This window comes from Pelodiscus sinensis, chromosome 1 (assembly GCF_052426305.1).
Source record: "Pelodiscus sinensis isolate ZL-2025 chromosome 1, ASM5242630v1, whole genome shotgun sequence".
Lineage (NCBI taxonomy): Eukaryota > Metazoa > Chordata > Testudines > Trionychidae > Pelodiscus > Pelodiscus sinensis.
Window position 1 is genome coordinate 22678756 of NC_143052.1, and position 21346 is coordinate 22700101.

Sequence of the window (21346 nt, forward strand, 5' to 3'; positions counted from 1 at the left end):
GAATCTAAGTCTCACCATGCAAGTTTATCTCCACAGTCCTTTGTACTCTTATCAAAGGATGCTGAACAATTCAAAAACTCAAAGGCTACGAGTCTGTTCTTGGGTTGATGGCTGTTCTTGCGCAAAACTTGTGGAGCATCTACACTGCACGTGTGTTCTTGCACAAGTAAATTTACAGTAAAGCATCGGAACAGAGGGCTTCTTGCACAAGTTATTCTTGCACAGCGTGGACAGGCAACAGGGGTTTCTTGCACAAGACACCCCTATGAATAAAATGGCCATCAGAGCTTTCTTGCGCAAGAGCGTTCATGGAAGTGTGGACGTGCTCTTGTGCAAGGCCTTTTGCACAAGAACTCTTGCGCAAAACAGTTCTTGCACAAGAAGCCTGCAGTGTAAACTCAGAGATACTGTACCAGGGGGCTAGATAAGTGGGGACTTAAGGTAGATTCCAGGCTGGAGTGTTACTGTGAGAGGCAGATCCAGTAAATTCAAGAACACAGATTTTCTATTCTAGTGAAGTGGGTTTTTTTGAGGGAAGCTACAATTTCCATTATCAAAGGCATGGGTGTTAAAGTTGACTCATTGTGACTGCTCTGGAAAGCATCCACTCTGAAAATGACAGATGTCAGCAGAGTTAACCATCTGCATATACACTTCCTGCATGATGCCATGGGTACCGGGGTAATGCTGTCTTTAGATATATGAGTAGGGAAATGCTGAAAAGAAGGGTAGAGGCATTACCTGTGTACACAGCATGAAGGATATGGTAATCCTATACTAGCTATGCAATTCAGAATGAATGTTGGAAAACTGGAAGAGGATTCAAGAGAGCTGTAAGAGTCATTTAAAATCTGGAAAAACAGGTCATACAGTGAGAACTCTTAGACATGTAATTAGTATATAGAAGAGAAGGTTTAGAGAATTTGCTTATATAGGGAGTTGGGATGCAAAATCCCAGTTAAGCAATTAACTGGATAAATGTTAGGTAAACCTAACATTTAACCGATTCACCGACTAACGTATGATCTAGGCTGGGGATTCTTCCAGTCCAGCTGGAGCAGCACCCATCCTGCAAGGCTCCTTCCTCCAGTCCCATGCTGATGCTGGCTGCTAGCTCCCAACCCTGCTGTAGCAGCCCTTAGTATCATAGAATTGGAAGAGACCTCAGGAGGTCATCAAGTCCAGCCCCTGACCAAGGCAGGACCAATCCCAACTAAGTCAACCCAGCCAGGGCTTTGGCAAGCCGAGACTTAAAACACCTCTAGGGATGGAGATTCCACCACCTCCCTAGGTAACCCATTCCAGTGCTTCACCACCCTCCTAGTGAAATAGGTTTTCCTAATATCCAACCTAGACCTCTCCCACTGTAACTTGAGACCATTGCTCCTTGTTCTGCCATCCATCACTACTGTGAACAGCCTCTCTCCATCCTCTTTGGAACCTCCCTTCAGGAAGTTGAAGGCTACTATCAAATCCCCCCTCACTCTTCTCCAGACTAAACAAACCCAAATCCCTGTCTCTCCTCATAGGTCATGTGCTCCAGCCCCCTAATAATTTTGGTTGCCCTCTGCTGGACCCTCTCCAATGCCTCCAATTCCTTTCTATAGTGGGGCTCCAGAACTGGACACAATATTCCAGATGTGGCCTCACCAGAGACGAATAAAGAGGAATAATCACTTCTCTGGATCTGCTGGCAATGCTCCTCCTAATGCACCCTAATATGCCATTAGCCTTCTTGCCTACAAGAGCACACTGTTGACTCATATCCAGCTTCTCAGCCCCTGTAATCCCCAGGTCCTTTTCTGCAGAACTGCTACTTAGCCATTCAGTCCCCAGCCTGTAAATGCTTGGGATTCTTCTGGTGTGCCTGGGTTCCCTGCTGACAGAGGCTGTTGCAGATGAGAGCAGTCCCTGTACACAGGAGGATCCTGGCAGGACTGGAGCAGCAACCTACTCACAGTTGGTTCCAGCCCCCAGCAGTTAAGTGATGCTTAGCTAGTAGATAATTCTTTATATCTTACAGAGGCATAACGTCCCCATCTTCCCCCATAGGCTGGAAGATAAAGCTCAAGAGATGTGGGGGATTTTCCATCATTTGAAGTTTTTTTAGTTGGCTGACTTTCTAAAAGATATGCTTTAGATCAACAAGAAGTTATGAACCTGATGCAGTAATTATTGAGTAAAATATCATGGCTTGTATTATACTAGAAATCAGGCTAGATCTTCATAATGGTCCCTTAAGTTCCATGAAAAATAGCCATTATTTTGTATACACCATTCCATAAATATAAGAGACAGACTTTTGAGATTCTCAATGTTGAACAAATATCAGTTTCACTTACTAGGCAGAGGAAATTTGTCCAGCTGCCAACCCATCAAGTCAAAAGGGGAAAGTCCATCAGTCTGAAAGGAAAGAGCTCATTAGGAGATACATTTTTCCCTTCATTTGTTTAACATAGGACAAAAAACTGTAGCTATTTCAGGAAATAATATCCTTTTTTTAAAAAAAATCTCAATTTTATTAGGATGTTAGTAAATTATACAGGATTAAGTTCAGAAATCCATCAGCAATGGTCAGCAAAGTGTGCTCATTTTTATTTACTTACATACACTCGGATGTGAATTTACTCAATTTCATTTCTTTTCACTTTTGTTTACTGTCTTCACAAAGTGGATGCAGCAGGTCTTCCATCGGTAAATTGAATGAAAAACATTTCTCTTAGGCAAGGCACAAAGAATTTAGACAAATTTTCAGTATTTTTTGATTAATCTAATTTTTTTTACATTAAAGTACAAAGACAACAAGTTAAATAGTCACAAAATATTCCAATGATACATAAAATCAGTTGTAAATGCAGCATGATAATTCAAAGAAGTCCAAGATGTAAACTGTTTATCATAACTAGAAGAGCCTGTTCTTTAAGAACATTTTCAACGTCCTCCATCACTAATAAATTAATGTTACTGCTTCTTTGTTTTAATCTCATTTGAAAACATTTAGAAATTCCATAGCAAATAATGGAAAATTCCAAGAATGAAAAAAGCAGAGATAAGTAGTATTTCAAGGCCATTTCACAGCCTTAAACCAAAAATACACACAATCAAACATGAGTTAATGCTTTAAAGTAACTCTAGTCAGACATTTAGAATGAACACTTCCAAGCATATGTATCTATAAGAGAATATGGAAAACGAGTATTACAGAAGTGATATCGTCATGGACAAAGTAGTATGGTGTATGGTAGTTACAATGTTCCTATAGCTATAAAAAGTAATTTCTAAATGTGTTGTGATTACATTTCTTAGCAAACCAAAATGCTCAGGCCAACCATCTGAGAAATTATTTACAAAATAAAAGCTTGTTTCATTTTCAAACGTATAAAAATCAGTTTTGGCATACCCATAAGGCAATGCACAATATACCCCTAACATAGTAAATTATACAATAAAAAGGCAAAGTTAACAAATGAAATTCTATGCAATGTTATTTAAAGGGACACTGTTAGTTTCAAAATTACAAGTGTACGCCATTAAAAAGTTAACAGCAAATAATTACCAAATACTGATAGATAGGAGATACAGAACATTCTTTATATTTGCAACAGAAAATCTGTATTGTACACTGTTTTTAGTAGTATCTGATGTTTTTTATCAATAATTTGGAGAATTATATTTTTTTTACTTATAATTAACAGCAACACATTAGGAAGAGATGATACACAGACAAAATGCATTAAATTAATTTGTTATTGAACTAAATGATTTCTTTTTGCATTTACATCAGTTTGGGCAATGAAAATTAACCAATTCAGTTTCAGTGTTGGAATGCTTGGGCTAAAAATATAAGATGACGACATTTATAATCAGTTGTTTATGCTGAAATTCTAACAAATCAAAGAAATCTTTCATCAGCCTTGAAATTTTAAAACATTTTTCGAAACCTACTAGGAACAAATTTGAATTCACAGTGTCCCTTTAAATCTGATTTAGCACAAGATTATTTTAGACTACTAAGAAGCCTATAACACTTGGTTTTGAAAAAAAAACCTTACAATAAGTCAGCATGCAGATTTAAAATGAAACAAAAAATTAAATTTTACAATATGTTTAAATAATCCAAAGGTGAAAAAAAAAAAGATTTACCTTCAAGGGCATTCTCATAAAATATGGAAACTTTGGAACACCAATTGAGTTATTAAAATATTCTGTTCAATGTTCATACAAATAACATTCCTACAATTACAAGTATACATACAATCATGATACTTTTCATTGTTATCTAATATTTAACTACTTAAATTTACAAGACAAACATAAATAAAGCTGTTAAAACAGGCAAGTACAGTACTGGTCTGCCATTCAAAACAAGTTGTTTTATACTTCCTTCTTCTTGAAACCCAATCAGATTAGAAGCTTTTGAAGTCATTCTTGAAATCTAAAAATAAAGATCAAGAGAATTAGATTCCTATGTACATGTACAAATGCTTTACATTATCGAGGCATATACAAAACGATAAAAAGTCCCACCACTCATTCTGGTCAAGGAACACAATTACCATTTAATGCAAAATCTTAGAAGAGGCCACAGTCTTTTAGATTATTTTTTATGATGACATCAGTTACAGCATCAAAAACAAACTGCACATTTTTGGTATCTGTGGCACATGTGAAATGAGTATAGATTTCCTTTGTGTCCTTTCTCTTGTTCAGATCTTCAAACTGGCACTGTATGTATGCAGCTGCTTCTTCATAAGTGTTGGATCCTGAAGGAAGAGAAAAAATTTATCAATCAACTCTAAATTTCAGAGTAAGCAGCAATGAATGCCATTCACTTCAAAAGAAGCCATTAACTAGTTTTTAAAAACCTCTGGACAGTTTCTTTAAAAATGAAAGAACTTTATGCAGTTTTATATAACCTCACAGTCACTGTTTTAATTTATATATTGTAACTCTTGTTGGTGATAAAACATATTAATAACATTTTTAATTATCTATACAGAAAACAGTGGAATCAATCTAGTTCCCACTTAAATGGGAGTTTTACCCTTGACTTCAATGGGAGGTTGATAAGCTTACTAATGAACTTCAACTATTCTTCAAATAAGTGATGTTTTGTTTCCATAGAATTGTTTTTTTCATATTTTCAGATTAATCACCAAGGAAATTAAATACTAAGGAAAACCAAAAAAATTCTTCCCTCATTCCATCATTTGTGTTTATCACTTTTCTTTTTCATAGAGCTTTCTACCATCCCCATCTGTCCAAATTTGTATTTGGCATATTCCACCTTTTCTTCCAAGTTTAATTCTAGTTTTTCAACTAAGTATTCTCTGCACTACAGAGCAACAGATTTTAATATTATGTAAATCTACCCATAAGCAGTAGAAGTCTAAATGTAGACCACTGATGAATCAATCGTCCTCTCTTCCCAAAGAATTCTTGTATTCCATATTTTTCCTTCCAACGTGTTTAGAAACCTAAATGCCCTAAAATTCTTTAGGATACAATTCTGATTTTAAAGGTTTTGGAGCAAAAGGGAGGAAATAAGAGTCTAATCAAAATAAATTGGAAAGAATCTCATCACAAAGACTGTTTAAACACTTTAAATACTTAACGATGAACCAAACATTTCTGTGGATTCTCGCCTAGTGTTTCCAAATAGTCCATGTATTTAAAAGATGTTTGACATCAGCTTTCAATAAACCATTAATGTAATAATACATTAAATATGACTTTAAAATATTTAACTATGATCAAAAGTAAGTGAATATTTGTTCAACTATGCTCTCAAACCATTACCTTACAATTTATTTGTGTTGGAAAGAATTCGAAATTACCCTTTTGTAAGCTATTTAAAAGTCTGAGATATGAAAAAAACTATACATATAACTATCTCTAAGCTGTAGTTAAATGCATTTTGGAACATTTTGGATATGTCTACACTACATGGCTCCGTTGACGGAGCCATGTAGATGAGCTTTGTAGACATAGCAAAATGAAGCAGCAATTTAAATAATCGCCGCTTCATTTACATCAAAATGGCTGCCGCGCTGTGCCGATCAGCTGTTTGTCGGCACAGCGCGGTAGTCTGGACGCTCGACATCAAAAGCCTTTGTCGACCGCCCTGGTAAGCCTCATCCCATGAGGCATAATGGGGCGGTCGACAAAGGCTTTTGATGTCAACCGCCAAACGTCCAGACTACCGCGCTGTGCCGACAAACAGCTGATCGGCACAGCGCGGCAGCCATTTTGATGTAAATGAAACGGCGATTATTTAAATTGCTGCTTCATTTTGCTATGTCTACAAAGCTCATCTATATGGCTCCGTCGACTGAGCCATGTAGTGTAGACATACCCTTTTAGACCTAGTTGTGGCTTTTCAGGTTGTCAATGCTGACAGCTCAGAGATAATGAGTACTAGTCTATCAGTAGCATTCCTGGTCTACAATGAGCTAAAACCTAAACTCTCTTTGACTTATACAAGTAGTCTCAGCTGCTTCAAATATGAGTAAGTAAGGAGAGCAGGATTAGGCACATACCTTAAAGTGACTAAAAGTGGCATTGTAAAATTTCATGTTTGTGTTACTCACCTTTCATATCAAATTGATTCAGTTTACAAACTAAAAAGCGATCTCCCCTAACTGCTAGCTACATACACAACTTTGAGTCTAGATTAAACTGTTTTTTACTTGCTCATGCATCATAAAACCAGTAATAACATTCTGTAACTGGAAGTGACTTGACTCAACTTCCCACATAAGTATCACAATACCTGCATATTCAGGATAGCAAATAGTGAGGGGACTCCTCTTGATCTTTTCTTCAAAAAGATCCTTCTTGTTTAGGAAAAGAATAATAGAAGTGTCTGTAAACCATTTATTGTTGCAGATGCTGTCGAACAATTTCATGCTTTCATGCATTCGATTCTGCAATTGACAAGAAGATACTTGTCATATAATACAAGAATAATGACATCAGAAAACATATACATGTTTGATATAGGAAAACTACCAACAGAGTAGCAAAATCTCAAAGTATTTTTGTACACTGAATCCCAGAACCTTACCCTAGTGATTTATCAAACTAAGAACAAGATAGGCAGGTAAATTCTTTATTTTTGTTTTTCTTTTCATTTATTTATTACTGTAGTTTGGAATATTGAATGTCTAAACAATAGCACAGTTTAATAACTCTTTTCCATTGATAACTGCAAATGTGACAAAGAAAAATAATTCCATGGAAGACCCTGACCTTTAAGTGCAAACTGATTACAGTACAGCTTCTCTTAAAGAAGTTGAAAATAATGTATGGCAGCTATGCAAGAGTCAAGTATTCCAGTGTTACCAGATCAAATGAATAGTGTTTTTCTACAAGTGATTTATTCACAAACATTTTCTAGTTATGCATATAGTTTCTATCAGATTTCCAACTGTTTAAGTCAACAGACTACCACCCACCTGGGGAACAAATTTGATGAAGCTTGATTTGAAGGCTACTTCCTTTCCTCACCCAAATTATAATCTACACATTGGACCTCCCAAAACTGGGACTCCCTCATCTGGCATCATCTATGTTCTGGCAGGACTATGGATGTCCCTAGATTAGAAAGTCCTGGCTGGGAGCCCTAATGGCAAGAGAACTGCCAGCTCAGAGCCTGGCGGGGCTGGGACCAGCACCAGAGTCCCAGCAGCACAGCAGGGGCTGTGGCAGCCCCAGTAGCAGGGCCAGGGACATGACAAGCACGGCAGCTGCGATAACGGGGCCAGAGCCAGAGATATGGCAGCCGCACAAACCCCGATAGTAGGGCCAGGGCTGGAGATGCAGCAGCTGCAGCAGCCCTGGTAGCAGGGCTGGGGCAAGGGAAGTGGCAGCCCTGATAGCGGTGCTGGAGCCAAGGCAGTCTGGGTTGCAGCAGCATGGCAGCCTGGCAGCTGAGGCTGGCAGCCAGGAGAGTAGGTAGTCTGAGGAACTGGTAACAGAGGGCCTCCTCTGGTCTGGCAAATTCCCTCGTTTAGCACTGGTCAGGTCCCGAGGGTTCCAGACCAGAGAGGTACAACCTGTGCAATATAAGTCAGTGCCACAAAAGAACTTTGCTTATTAAGTCAGCTGCAGAGAAACGCAGCTACATAAATAAAGAGTGGTGCTAGTTTGTGTCTACTTCTGCTGGGGTATAGGGAGGAAGGTGTCTGCAAGGACAGAAAAGAATAGTCAGAAAGGAAAAAGCAACAAAATGAATAAGTAGCTAAAGATGACAGACAAAAACAGGGAAAAAGATCAGAGAAAGAGACACATACTGGAATACTAGAACGTGAGGGGAGGGATAACTTCGTGGTTTGAGCATTGGCCTACTAAATCCAGCATTGAGAGCTCAATCCTTGAGGAGACCATTTAGGGATCTGGAGCAAAAATCTGTCATGGATAGTACTTGGTCCTGCTGTGAAGGCAGGGGACTGGACTCAATGACCTTCCAAGGTCCCTTCCAGTTCTAGGAGACAGGCATCTCCATTCATTTAGTTTCTTTGGAACACAGAATACTAGGACTGTAAGAGACCTCGAGAGGTCATCGAGTCCAACCCCCTGCCCTCATGGCAGGACCAAGTACTGTCTAGACCATCCCTAATAGACATTGATCTAACCTACTCAAATACCTCCAGAGATGGGGATTCCACAACCTCCCCGGGCAATTTATTCCAGTGTTTGACTACCTTAACAGTTAGGAACTTTTTCCTAATGTTCAACCTAAACCTCCATTGCTGCAGTTTAAGCCCATTGCTTCTTGTTCTATCCTCAGAGGCCAAGATGAACAAGTTTTCTCTCTCCTCCTTATGACATCCTTTTAGATACCTGAAAACTGCTATCATGTCCCCCCTCAATCTTCTCTTTTCTAAGCTAAACAAACCCAATTCTTTCATCCTTCCTTCATAGGTCATGTTCTCTAGACCTTTAATCATTCTTGTTGCTCTTCTTTGGACCCTCTCCAATTTCTCCACATCCTTCTTGAAATGCGGTGCCCAGAACTGGACACAATAATCCAACTGAGGACTAACTAGCGCAGAAGAATGACATCTCCTGTCTTGCTCACAACACACCTGTTAATGCATCCCAGAATCATGTTTGCTTTTTTTTTTTAAACAGCATCACACTGTTGACTCATATTCAGCTTGTGGTCCACTATAGCCCCTAGATCTCTTTCTGCCGTACTCCTTCCTAGACAGTCACTTCCCATTCTGTATGTATGAAACTGATTGTTCCTTCCTAAGTGGAGCACTTTGCATTTGTCTTTATTAAACTTCATCCTGTTTACCTCAGACCATTTCTCCAATTTGTCCAGATTATTTTGAATTATGACCCTATCCTTCAGATTAGTCACAACCCCTCCCAGCTTGGTATCATCTGCAAATTTAATAAGTGTACTTTCTATGCCAATATCTAAATAGTTGATGAAGATATTAAACAGAGCCAGTCCCAAAACAGACCCTTGCGGAACCCCAGGTATCCGTAAACAGAAGTATCCCCTTTCTAGTCAGGCACCTTTGGGACCTGACTGATGCCAAGCCTGAGAATTTGCAAACCATGTGAGCTCAATATTTTCTAGCAACCTTTTTACTACTTACTGGGCTTTTAGAAGACATTTAGGGGTAAATTAGAGCTCAGTAACAGCACAGAACACAGAGCCAGGACTGGTTGCTGTAAACAACCTTTATAAGATAACAGGAAACTTTGCCACATCCATAAGTGAACCTCCGGCTAACTAACACTATATCGGACCACTAATGTTGCTGGACCAGAATGTGTCAACCTGTGATAAGAATTCTAGAAATTTTATTCAAAGCGATGGCATTTTCTTCACCATCTCTACTATACAAGGGGACACTTGCAAAGTGGAAATTACTTCCTTCTGGAAACAGTATATATACACTTTTCATAAAGAATTTAACTTGTTTCAAGATCATTTAGTTTCTATTTCATCTTCTCCCACTTCCTTCAAGGTTAGTTTACTTGCCATTTCTTCATCTTCTGCTAGGACCAAGTCATAATCACTGAGCGCTACACAAAAGATTATTGCTGTAACTCCCTCAAAGCAATGAATCCACTTCTTCCGTTCAGATCGCTGGCCTCCCACATCAAACATTCTGCAAAACAGAAAAATAAGATTGCATTAAAATTACAGACATCTGAATGCTACACAAAATTAGCGAGAGAGAGCAAGCTGTACCACTCTAATCACAAATTTAATGGAGATAGGGTGTGATGGGTTCAGTCACATGGATCCCCTTGAGACTGTCTCCTGATGGACTGATAATACCAGTGAGAGCACCTCCCTGTCCTCAGGTGCACCTCAGCATCCTGTGCTGCTGAGCCAGAACTTCTGGTCTTCCCCAGCAAGGGCACAGAGTTGGGGTCACAGCCCACAGCAAAGCAACACACCTCTGGGAAGACTCCATCACAGAGACTTGACACAGCACTCAGGTGCATAGCCCCAGTGGGACCAGAACCCCAGACAAAGCAGTCTTACTCTGCATAAAAGTTTTATACAGAGTAAGCTCAAGTTGTTTGCTCCCTTTATCAATGAAAAAGAGATGCACAGCTGTTGCCCCCCCCCCCATGTAACAATTATTTGGCTTGTCATTAAACCCAATGTAAAGTTATTTTATTAAATATAAAAAGCAGGATTTCCAAGATTACAAGTGATGACAGATCGAAGTAAGTTACTAAGCTAAATAAACCAAAATATACAATCTAAGCTTAATATTCTAAAAAACTTTTTATGTGCAATTTCTTACCCTAACAGTAGTTCAAATCATTATTTCTCACAAGATCGGCAGGCTCCTAGTTTGTGACAGATCCCATCCACCCATTCAATCTTAGATGCTTCTAGCAGTCATCTCAACGGTTAGCATAAGGATGTGTGAGCCTGCTTCCATTCTCAGCGCAAGTGGACCTTGCACCAGCTGAAGCAGCCCCTGGGCCGGGGGACAAACTACCCGAAAGGCTGTGGCCAGAGCTAAGCGGACAGGACCCTTGGAAGGTGGAATCTGCTCAGGCTGGACTGCCAGGTGGCTTTGCCATCCCCGAACAGCATCCAGGCAGGAAGCTTGTGGAACAATGGAGCCTTTGTATGCAAAGTGATGTGATGACATCAGGAAATTTTATAATTTATTTATTTATTATATTTATATTTTTATATATTTTGAGAGAGAGAGCGCGCGCACGCAGTGGGTTTTTTAATAGAGAATGAGCAGTGGTTATCAAAGTGCAGTCCGCAGACCACTAAGTGGTCCACAGCTGCCTCCCAGGTGGTCCATGGTTTGAGCTTAGCCCCTGTCTTCCCCCTCCTTGCAGCTGGGAGCCCATGCTGCCGCACCAGCTCCGGCTGCCAGCTTGGAAGGTGTATAGAGAAGCGGCAGGAGGTGAAGGAAGCCCTGATCTTCACCACCAGACCTGGCTCGCGGAAAGAGGCAGAGCAAGTTAGCATTTTTTTGAACCCTGTTAAAGTCCTAGACTTCACAAATTCCTCTGGCAAGGAGTTCCACAGGTTGACTGTGCGCTGAGTGAAGAAAAACTTCTTTTGGTTTGTTTTAAACCTGCTGCCTATTCATTTCATTAGGTGACCACTAGTTCTTATATTGGGGAAATAAGTGAATAACTTTTCCTTATTCACTTTTTCCACACTAGTCATGATTTTATAGACCTCTATAATATCCCCCTCCCCACCCTCCGGTCTCCTCTTTTCTAAGCTTAAAAAGGCTAAGTCTTTTTAATCTCTCTTCATATGGAACCTGTTCCAAACCCCTAATCATTTTGTTGCCTTTTCCTGAACCTTTTCCCATAACAATATATCTTTTTTGATATATATAATTTCAGCTCTGGTTTACACCAGGCCTGATTAGGGATGTGAAAGGTTAAGGTTAACTTTTACAGGTGATGCTTACTGGTTCCGGTTAACCAGTGGAGGTGGAGCAGGTCTAGGGTGTTCCGGGCCAGCCTGAGTAGCCTGTCTGGCTCTTCTCGCTCCCCCTGCAGCCCAGCTGAACCATGCACTGGGCTTCCTAGCTCTCCCACCTCTGCAGCCCAGCTTGGGTTGGTGAGTGAGGGAGTGAGTGAGAGAGAGACTTCTTTAAATATATTAATCAATTATTTGTATATGTACAAAAGTTCCTATAGTACAAGTTTTGCACCTGTGCACATCAGGGTAACTACAACTATTCTATGGTTGGGAATCTGATCGGACTTGATCTTGGGTCAACTCTCAAAAGGATCACTGGGAATCTTTAGATCCAGCTACAGAATTAATCTATTTTAGGCTTGCAACCCATAGATTTCTTTGCTACAATAAAGAGATCTTTAAAAAAGTGTTAAGTGACCAACCTTTCCTTTGATAAATTAAATTGACCAAGCTTCTTAAATCTCACACTGTAAGTTGAGTTTCCAGACCTCGACTCATTTTTGCAGCTCTCTTCTGAAATCTTTTCAATGTTTCAACATCCTTTTTAAAGTGTGGACACTAAGAATAGACATACATTCTAATAATAATTTCACAAGTGCTACTCAGAGGTAATAGTACCTCTCTATTCCTACTCACTGTTTCCTGGCTTATACGTTCAGGTACCCCTCATAACCCTTAAATTATCTTCAGACCGATTAGTGTATTTACTAGGATTTGCAAATTAGTCAGTGCACTTAACATCGTGTTGCAAATTGGGATAGAAATCATCATTTAGCTTTACTATAAAAAGATATTTCAGTGGCTGCACTTCACAAATACTGATGTTCGTAGTCCATCAGTTCAAATGATTTTGAAGAAAAGCTGATTTTTTTAATTGCTAGTTCTTCAACATTATATAAAAGGGATTATTTGAAAGAAGTTTACATGTGCACATTATTCATGAAAACATGTAAGTTTGTATGGGAATTTAATAGGCTTTCCAGGTACAGCAATTCACTGTTGAGAATGTCTCCATAAACTTTGTGTTATTTCATCATATTTGATCTCTCACTATAAAAGCCATTCTTCTCCACCCACTGATACCCCATCTTCTCTGAAAATAGTTCCAAATGCCAGGAAATAAGTTGTGATAAATGTAAATCACCGTTAATCATCAACATTAAAAACTTTGAATGAAACACATGACAGGTTTACACATACAACTTGAGCACTCACTTAAAATGAAGATCTTTGAAAGTAAAATGAGTTTCCACTATTCCTGTAGTTTTCACTCTAGTCCTGAGAACATCCTGTTGAGTTGGGATGTAACTGGTTTGCGCTATCCTGTCCAAATCATTCAAGTAACTAAAGGTAAAAGAAACATTGCATTTAATTGTTTTAAAAAAAGATAAGAGATTTGCACAAATAAAGGTATTACACCACTTGAATATTATACACCAAATGAAATTAATGGGTAGCAGGTTTAAAACGAATAAAAGAAAGTTCTTCTTCGGAGCAGGTAATTAAGGAAATCATATGCAAACACCTGGAAGGTAATAAAGTGATAGGGAATAGCCAGCATGGGTTTGTGAAGAACAAGTCATGCCAAACTAATTTGATAGCTTTCTTTGATAAGATAACGAGCCTTGTGGATAAGGGAGAAGCGGTGGATGTCATATACCTAGACTTTAGTAAGGCATTTGATACGGTCTCGCATGATATTCTTATTGATAAACTAGGCAAATATAACTTAGATAGGGCCACGATAAGGTGGGTGCATAATTGGCTGGATAACCGTAGTCAGAGAGTTGTTGTTAATGGTTCTAAATCCTGCTGGAAAGGGATAACAAGTGGAGTTCCTCAAGGGTCTGTTTTGGGACCCGTACTGTTCAATATCTTCATCAATGATGTAGATATTGGGATAGAGAGTACGCTTATTAAGTTTGCAGATGATACCAAACTGGGTGGGGTTGCAACTTCTTTGGAGGATAGGGACATAATTCAAAATGACCTTAGCAAGTTAGAGAAATGGTCAGAGGTAAACAGGATGAGGTTTAATAAAGAGAAATGCAAAGTGCTCCACTTAGGAAGGAACAATCAGTTCCATACATACAAGATGGGAAGCGACTGTCTAGGAAGGAGCATGGCGGAAAGGGATCTAGGGGTCATAGTGGACCACAAGTTGAATATGAGCCAACAGTGTGATGCTGTTGCAAAAAAAGCAAATATGATTCTAGGTTGTATCAACAGGTGTGTTGTAAGCAAAACTCGTGAAGTCATTCTGCCACTCTACTCTGCACTAGTTAGGCCTCAGCTGGAGTACTGTGTCCAGTTCTGGGCGCCACATTTCAAGAAAGATGTGGAGAAATTGGAAAGGGTACAGAGAAGAGCGACAAGAATGATTAAAGGTTTAGAGAACATGACCTATGAAGCCAGGCTTCATGAACTGGGCTTGTTTAGTTTGGAAAAAAGAAGATTAAGGGGGGACATGATAGCGGTTTTCAAATATCTAAAAGGGTGTCACAAGGAGGAAGGAGAAAATTTGTTCCTCTTGGTTTCTGAGGACAGGACAAGGAGTAATGGGCTTAAAGTGCAGCAGGGGAGGTTTAGATTGGACATTAGGAAAAAATTCCTAACTGTCAGGGTGGTCAAATATTGGAATAAATTGCCAAGGGAGGTGGTGGAATCTCCCTCTCTGGAGATATTTAAGAACAGGTTAGATAGACATCTGTCAGGGATGGTGTAGACGGAGCTTGATCCTGCCTTGAGGGCGGGGGGCTGGACTCGATGACCTCTCGAGGTCCCTTCCAGTCCTATTATTCTATGATTCTATGATTCTATTCTTCACACAGCATGTAGTCACTGTGGAACTCCTTGCCAGAGGAGGCTGTGAAGGCTAGGACTATAATAGAGAAGCTAGATAATTTCATGGAGGTTAGGTCCATAAAAGGCTATTAGCCAGGAGATAAAATGGTGTCCTTGGCATCTGTTTTTCAGAGGCTGGAGAGAGATGGCAGGAGACAAATCGCTTGATCATTGTCTTCGGTCCACCCTCTCTGGGGCACCTGGTGCTGGCCACTGTCGGTAGACAGGATACTGGGCTAGAAGGACCTTTGGTCTGACCGAGTACGGCTGTTCTTATGTTCACTTATAAAAGTTAACATATCTAAAAATTCTCACAATTTAGTTCTCATCATAGAGACTTATGGGGACTAGGGATGTAATAGTGTAGATGACTGAACAATTAACAGATAAGCAAAAACGTATCGGTTAATTCTATCGACTACATGCATCTCCTCCCTCCCGCACCAGTAAATTTTTAGAGGACTCGCCAGCAACATGGCTCAGTCCCAGCTGGTGCCGGGTCCCTGGAGCAACTCACACTGTGCCCTGCAGGGAAAGTCATTTAGGAGCCAGGTGGGCAGGTAGCCTGGCTCAGTCCTGGCCTGCGCCAGGTCCAGGTATGTTGTGGAGCACCGCTGGGATTGATGAGAATGGGCTTGTATCCCATCTGGTCGGGAGTGCCCTGACAACTGACAGCGCACTTAATGCACCCTAAAACTGATTAAGAGATTCGCTGGGTAGAAATGGCCTGTTCTTTTACTCTCTGTTATGGCAACATATAGCCTGGTAGCCTTTGGGAATTGTCTCCTCCTTTGTAGGTAAAAACCCAGGGCCATATACACATCAAGGGAATGAAGCCACCGTTCTCCATTTGGAACACATGGTTTTGGAAAGAAGGTGCTAGATGTATGGAGTGGCTGAGAAGGAATTGGGAAATCACCTTGGCAGAAACTTGGGATGCAGTCATAGGTGACACCTGGTCTTTATGGAATGTGATGGAAGGGGGATTTACCAGCACCTCTCAGCTCACCAGAGAGGGAAGACAGGAGATCAGCAGCTCAAAAAGAGAGTTAATTAAAGAGGTAAGGACTATTGTTAGATCCCATAGGGTAATCAACAAGATGAATAGGCAAATATTGATGTCAAAGTCCCTTCCAGAATCATGTGGTCCAGGGATGGGTAAAAATCAAATACCCTTCTACTGGAGAGTGGAAAACACTAACGGCGACTGCATTCACTCTGATAAGGCTTCGAGCATGTCCTGAGGTTTACAGTTTAAAGAAATAGAGGGCTGACGACAGCTTTGGAGGCAAGACCTTGCATTTGGGCCCAGGATGTAAAGTATGTCCATTTGGCCTAGGGGGATCACCTGAAGAAGTCCAGTTAGTGCATGGCTGTTAGCTGTGTGAGCAGTTATCGGCCATCCCTCGGTTCCTTCTACACCCCAAAAAGTCATTTTCATCCGAAACAGAAGAGAGAAGGGAAGGTCATGAAGCACCCACAGGGACAACCACCCCAAAGAACCTCAGTTACTACACAAGGTGAGTAATCCTCTCTTCTTTGAAGAATGTCCCCGTGGATGCTCCATGTTAGATGACTATGGAGCAATGTCTTGTGGTGGAAGGTAGGGCTTGGCAATCTATGTGCCATTGTTAATACAGACATCCAAAGTATTTGTCCATTGAGGTATATTACTTATTGTGTAACGTTTGATGAATGTATGGACTGATGTCCATATCACTGTTCTGTAGATGTCTGTGATGGGAACATTACTGAGGAAAGCCCATGATGGGAAAACAGCTCTTGTAGACTGTATGTGAACTGTTTAGGAAGCAGGGGTATTGTTGCATGCATAGCATATCTGTATACACTGAGAGATTCATTTAGAGAGTGTATGGATATTGCTTTGCCTTTGGATTGTTCAGCAGAAGAAAAATAGTTGTGGGGATTTTCTAAATGTCTCTGTTCTCTCTAGGTAAAAGGTGAGTGCTCGCTGCGCATCGAGGGAGTGGAGCACCACTTATCTAGTGTCTGTACCAGGCTTTGGGAATAATAAAGGTAAGTAAATGAGTTGATTAAAGTGAAAGGAGGAGACTATTTTGAGGAGAAATTTGGGGTGGGGTCTTGGTGCAAATGTTTTGCCTGTAAGTGTGCAAAGTACCATATATAAGGTACCACATCAGGGTTGACTGTTTGAAAGGTGGGAAAGTGTTATTCGTCCCTTTCATTAAATGCTTCGGTAGTTGGATGTGCACAGGTATCTTTCAATTTTATAAAAGCGGTGAGGAGTCCTGTGGCATCTTACAGACTAACTGAAGTGTTGGAGCATAAGCTTTCGCGGGCAAAGACCACAAAAGTTGAAAGCTTATGCTCCAAAACTTCAGTTAGTCTATAAGGTGCCACAGGACTCCCCGCCGCTTTTGCAGATTCAGACTAATACGGCTACCCCTCTGATACTTTCAATTTTACAGTGCCTCATGGAGAGAGCCACCAGGTATACTGTTATGGAGCTATTAGCAAGCCCTTGTTGTTTGAGGTTCAAGATCTAATCCACAACTCTAGATAACAGGGCTTATATGTTCAATGGTTGCAGCCACCACTGAAAAGAGCTCTTTACCCTGGAGACCATGTTTATTAGTTTGTGGGGTTTGTATGAGCCCTGTAGCCATCCTTTCAGGCACAAGATGTGCAGTCTTGCGCTTTTTACTACAGATGTGGTGATTGACATGTCCCTTTATAGTTGACAACACTGTTTGGCTGTTACTCAGGAGCTTTGTGTGATGGTTGTCATTAGGTCTGTTAAAGTGTGAAACTGTGATTGGGGTAGCTTGGTGCCCTGCTTGTATACTGTCTAGCTGGGCTCCAATCAAGTCCAGCTGTTGAGCTGGGGAAAGAAAGGACTTTTGGTAGTTTAGCTGGAAGATTATGGTGGTCAGTAGGTGTACTGAGAGTCTGAGGGCTGCTGTTGCCTCTTGGAGGGGCAATGCCATTATTAGGCAATCATCTAAGTATGGGATTATTTTGATGCCAATTTGTGTAGGTAGGAAGCCACAATGGTGAAAACTTTTGTGAAGATCATTGACAATGTGGAGAGTCTGAAGGATAGAGAACTCTGTATTGGAAGTGAGAGTTCCAAGCATGAAACACAGGAATCTTCTGTGTGCTGGATGTATAGTAATATGAAATTGGCTGTCATCCCTCGACCTTTAGGACACCTATCTCCCTGTTGTAGAAGTGGAATTATTGTTGTCAGTGTTACCACTTTGAAATGTTGATGGCGAAGAAATTTGTTCAGTTGACAAATTCAGAATAGGCCTCCAACACCAACTTTTCTTTGGTGTGACAAAATAGCAGGAGTACCCCGTCCCCCTGTGTGGAGGTGGTACCTCCTCTACTGCTCTTGGATGCAAAAGATGAGTGACTTCCTCTTGTCTTATGGATAGGGTCCCTGAAGAGGGATGGGGAAGATGGATGGGTAAGTGGGACAGAGTAACCTTTGAAGATTATTTTTAGGATCCATCTATCAGAGGCGATGTTGCATCAGATGTGGTAGTATGGTAAGAGGCAATGGCTGAATAGATTATGGGTTCCGCAGCCTTTAGATGGGAGGAAAGATCAAAACCTCAACCAAAACTTCAAAATGGTTGTCTTGAAGTAGAAGGCTGGGATGAAGACATTCTGGCTTCATCATGGCTCTCTTTTTCTCTGGTGTTGGTCTTATGATCTTTGAGCCTGTGGATGAAGTGCAGGGCAGAAGAGTTGGATATAATAGTGCCCCTGCTTTTTCTTTGGTTGAGGTTCATATATGCCTACAGTTTTCAAAGTGGCATGAAAGTCTTGAGCATATGTCAGGATGCATCTGTAGATTCTTCAAATAATTTTTATCCAACTGTATTTTGTAGTTCTTTAGGGAAGCCAGAGAGCTGGAGCCAAGAGGTGCAAACACATCGCTATGCTCTGGCAAGGGACTGAGTGAGTATGTCTGCCTAATCGAAGGAGGCCTGCAACATGGTCTTTACTATAATGGAGCCTTCTGCTATGTTCAACTTACATTGCTCCCAGGCATCCTCTAGAAGTTGATCAATAAAAGTTTTCGTATTGTCAAAAGTGTTGTGTATTTTGCTAAAAGAACAGAAGTTTGCTATGTGGAACTGTAAGAAAGCAGATGAATAAGAATTTCTTCCAAAGATGTCCAAGTGCTTCCAGTCATCAGATGGAAATTAAGTAAACTGTTTATTTGCCTCTATGGTGCACTGCCTCAATTACAAAGGAGTTTGGGGGCTGGTTAGCTGAAAAGAAATCCTGCCCCTTTGACTGGAACATAATATTTCTTGTTTGCCCACTGTGATGTAGTGGGGGTACCTGGCTGGTTTCTATGCTGCTGGCTCTGGGGTAACCCCCACTGGCTGCCATGGGTACCACGACCCAGCAAAACAGGATGAGTCACTATGCAAAACCAGTATGGCCAGACACCCCCCATGGAGAGGAACAAAGGAAGGTGGAATGCTGCCCTGGCTGGGGGGCAGGGCTGGAAGAGAGTTAGTTAGTTGCGGGCTGGGAGCATGGAGGAGACAGCCTAGGGAAAGGGGCTGGAGTTTAGGGGCCCAGTCTCCCCCATCTCAAGGGGGCCTGAGGCATCCTAGCCCAGCTCTGTGACCAGATTCCATCTGTGCTGTGCTGTATCCTGGAGAGGCAATAAACTTCCTCTATTCCACCGGCTGGTGCAATCTGTTTGTGCCATTTCGGGGTGCAGGAGACGGGGGACCCCCAACGTGCCGTCACACTGGTGTCAGGAGTGGGATCCACTGCACCCCGTGGATGGAGCTTCCAGCGGCGAGCGACAAGGCGCTGTAGAAGCAAGAGCCCTGGAGCCAGACGTGCCGGAGACCGAGTGAAGCGGTTCCTGGGACTCGTGGGGCGCTGCAGCACTAGACTGGTGAGTCTGCACCGAGGGGCCCAGCGGGCAGATGGCCTACGCCCGACTCTTGAAGGCAGAGCTGGTGGGGCTGTGCAGAGAGAGGGGCTTGCCTGTGCGGAAAGCAGCCAAGGCCCAGCTGATTGCCCAGCTGGAAGAGAATGACCAGCCACAGGGCCAGGATCTTGTCCCCAGGGGAGACAGCCAGACCCCCCCTGAGAGTGTGTCAGTCTCAGAGAGGGGGAGGAGCGCTGAAACCCACCGGAGAGATGAGATGGCGTCTCCCGGGAGGCCTGCAAGCCGTAGCCCATCTAGGGCAGGGGCCAGCTAAGCAGAGCTGCGGCAGCTGGAGATCCAGCTGCGGATCAGGGAATTGGAAGTAGAGGACCGAGAGAAGGACCGCCAAGATCGAGAGAGGCAGCGACAGCATGAGCTGGCCATGGCAGAGCGGAGACCCGGCGGGGCACCGGCTGCGCCAAGTGCGGATGGGGGCCGGGGTCCCGGGACTGCCAGACGCTTGGAGAGGCTCGTGGTGGCCCAACTGAAGGACATGGGCAACATAGACGGGTTCCTCAGTGCCTTTGAGAGGGCCTGTGGACTGCAACGGGTCCCCCCAGCTGACTGGCTGCAGGAGCTCGTCCCCGCACTGAGCCAGGAAGCGGCCGGAGTGCTCAGTCAGCTGGAGGACCTACAGCCAGGGGATTACAACCGAGTCAAGGAGGCCCTGCTGCACAAGTTCGGGCTGACCCCCGAGATGTACAGGAAGAGGTTCCGGGGGGTGCAGAAGGAGCCACGGGAGACCTATGTGGATCTGGCCTCCCGCCTGGCGCAATACTGCCTCAAGTGGGTGTCTGGAGTCAGAGCCCAGACCGCAGAGGAGCTGCTCAAGCTGTTCATGATGGAGCAGTTCTATGAAGCGTGCCCGCAGAAACTGAGGCAGTGGCTCAAGGACCGAAGACCAGAGAACCCCCAGGAGGCTGGGAGGCTGGCAGATGAGTTCACGGAGAGCCGGTCCGGGTGTGAACGGGAGTCCCGGAGAGAAAGGGAACCGCGCAGAGACCGGATCTCGGCTGAGTGACAGAGGGAGTCAACTACGGGGCGAGACCAAGGAACAGGTCGTCTGTGCCCCAGAGAACCAGCCAGGGCCTGGACAGAGACAGCCAAAAGCCTAACTTGCCATCGCTGTGGGCAAAAAGGCCACAAGATGGCTCAGTGCACCAAGTCCCAGGACCGGGGACTTTCCAGGGTTAACTGGCTGGGGCAGGAGGAAGGGCAGGCTGCCCCAGAGGCAGGGGCTGGCAGGCAAACCTCAGCTCAGAGAGAGGGGAAGGATGCTCAGTGCACCTCCCCTGGGAGGTCTGATTCTCAGGAGGCGGATTTCTCCGTGTACCGGGTGGGGGCAGGACGGCCCCTGCGGAGCGAGTGCCTCATACCCCTGGAGGTGGATGGTAGGAAGGTGACGGGCTCCTGGGACACAGGGGCAGAGGTGACTCTGGCCCGATCCGATATAGTGGCCCCAGAGCGGATACTACCCCACACCCAGCTGACTCTGAAGGGGATAGATGGGTCCCCGTTTAAGGTGCCTGTAGCCCGGGTGCATCTGTAATGGGGGGCGAAGGAAGGCCTCAAGGAAGTGGGGGTGCACCCGCACTTGCCCACCG

General features: G+C 42.8%; 1 protein-coding gene across 1 annotated transcript in view; it reads right to left on the minus strand.

Annotated features, from left to right (window-relative positions):
- Window positions 1-2492: 2492 nt before the first annotated feature.
- The window catches only part of GNAI1 (G protein subunit alpha i1), a 58778-nt gene continuing 39924 nt past the window's right edge, over window positions 2493-21346 (minus strand). Inside the window, exons 5-9 of the mRNA XM_075926495.2 lie at window positions 13163-13291; window positions 10004-10133; window positions 6773-6926; window positions 4557-4763; window positions 2493-4435 (exon numbers count right to left, since the gene is read on the minus strand). Coding sequence (XP_075782610.1) covers window positions 4573-4763; window positions 6773-6926; window positions 10004-10133; window positions 13163-13291 — 604 coding nt within the window. The 3' untranslated portion in view covers window positions 2493-4435; window positions 4557-4572. The remainder of the gene's footprint in view (window positions 4436-4556; window positions 4764-6772; window positions 6927-10003; window positions 10134-13162; window positions 13292-21346) is intronic.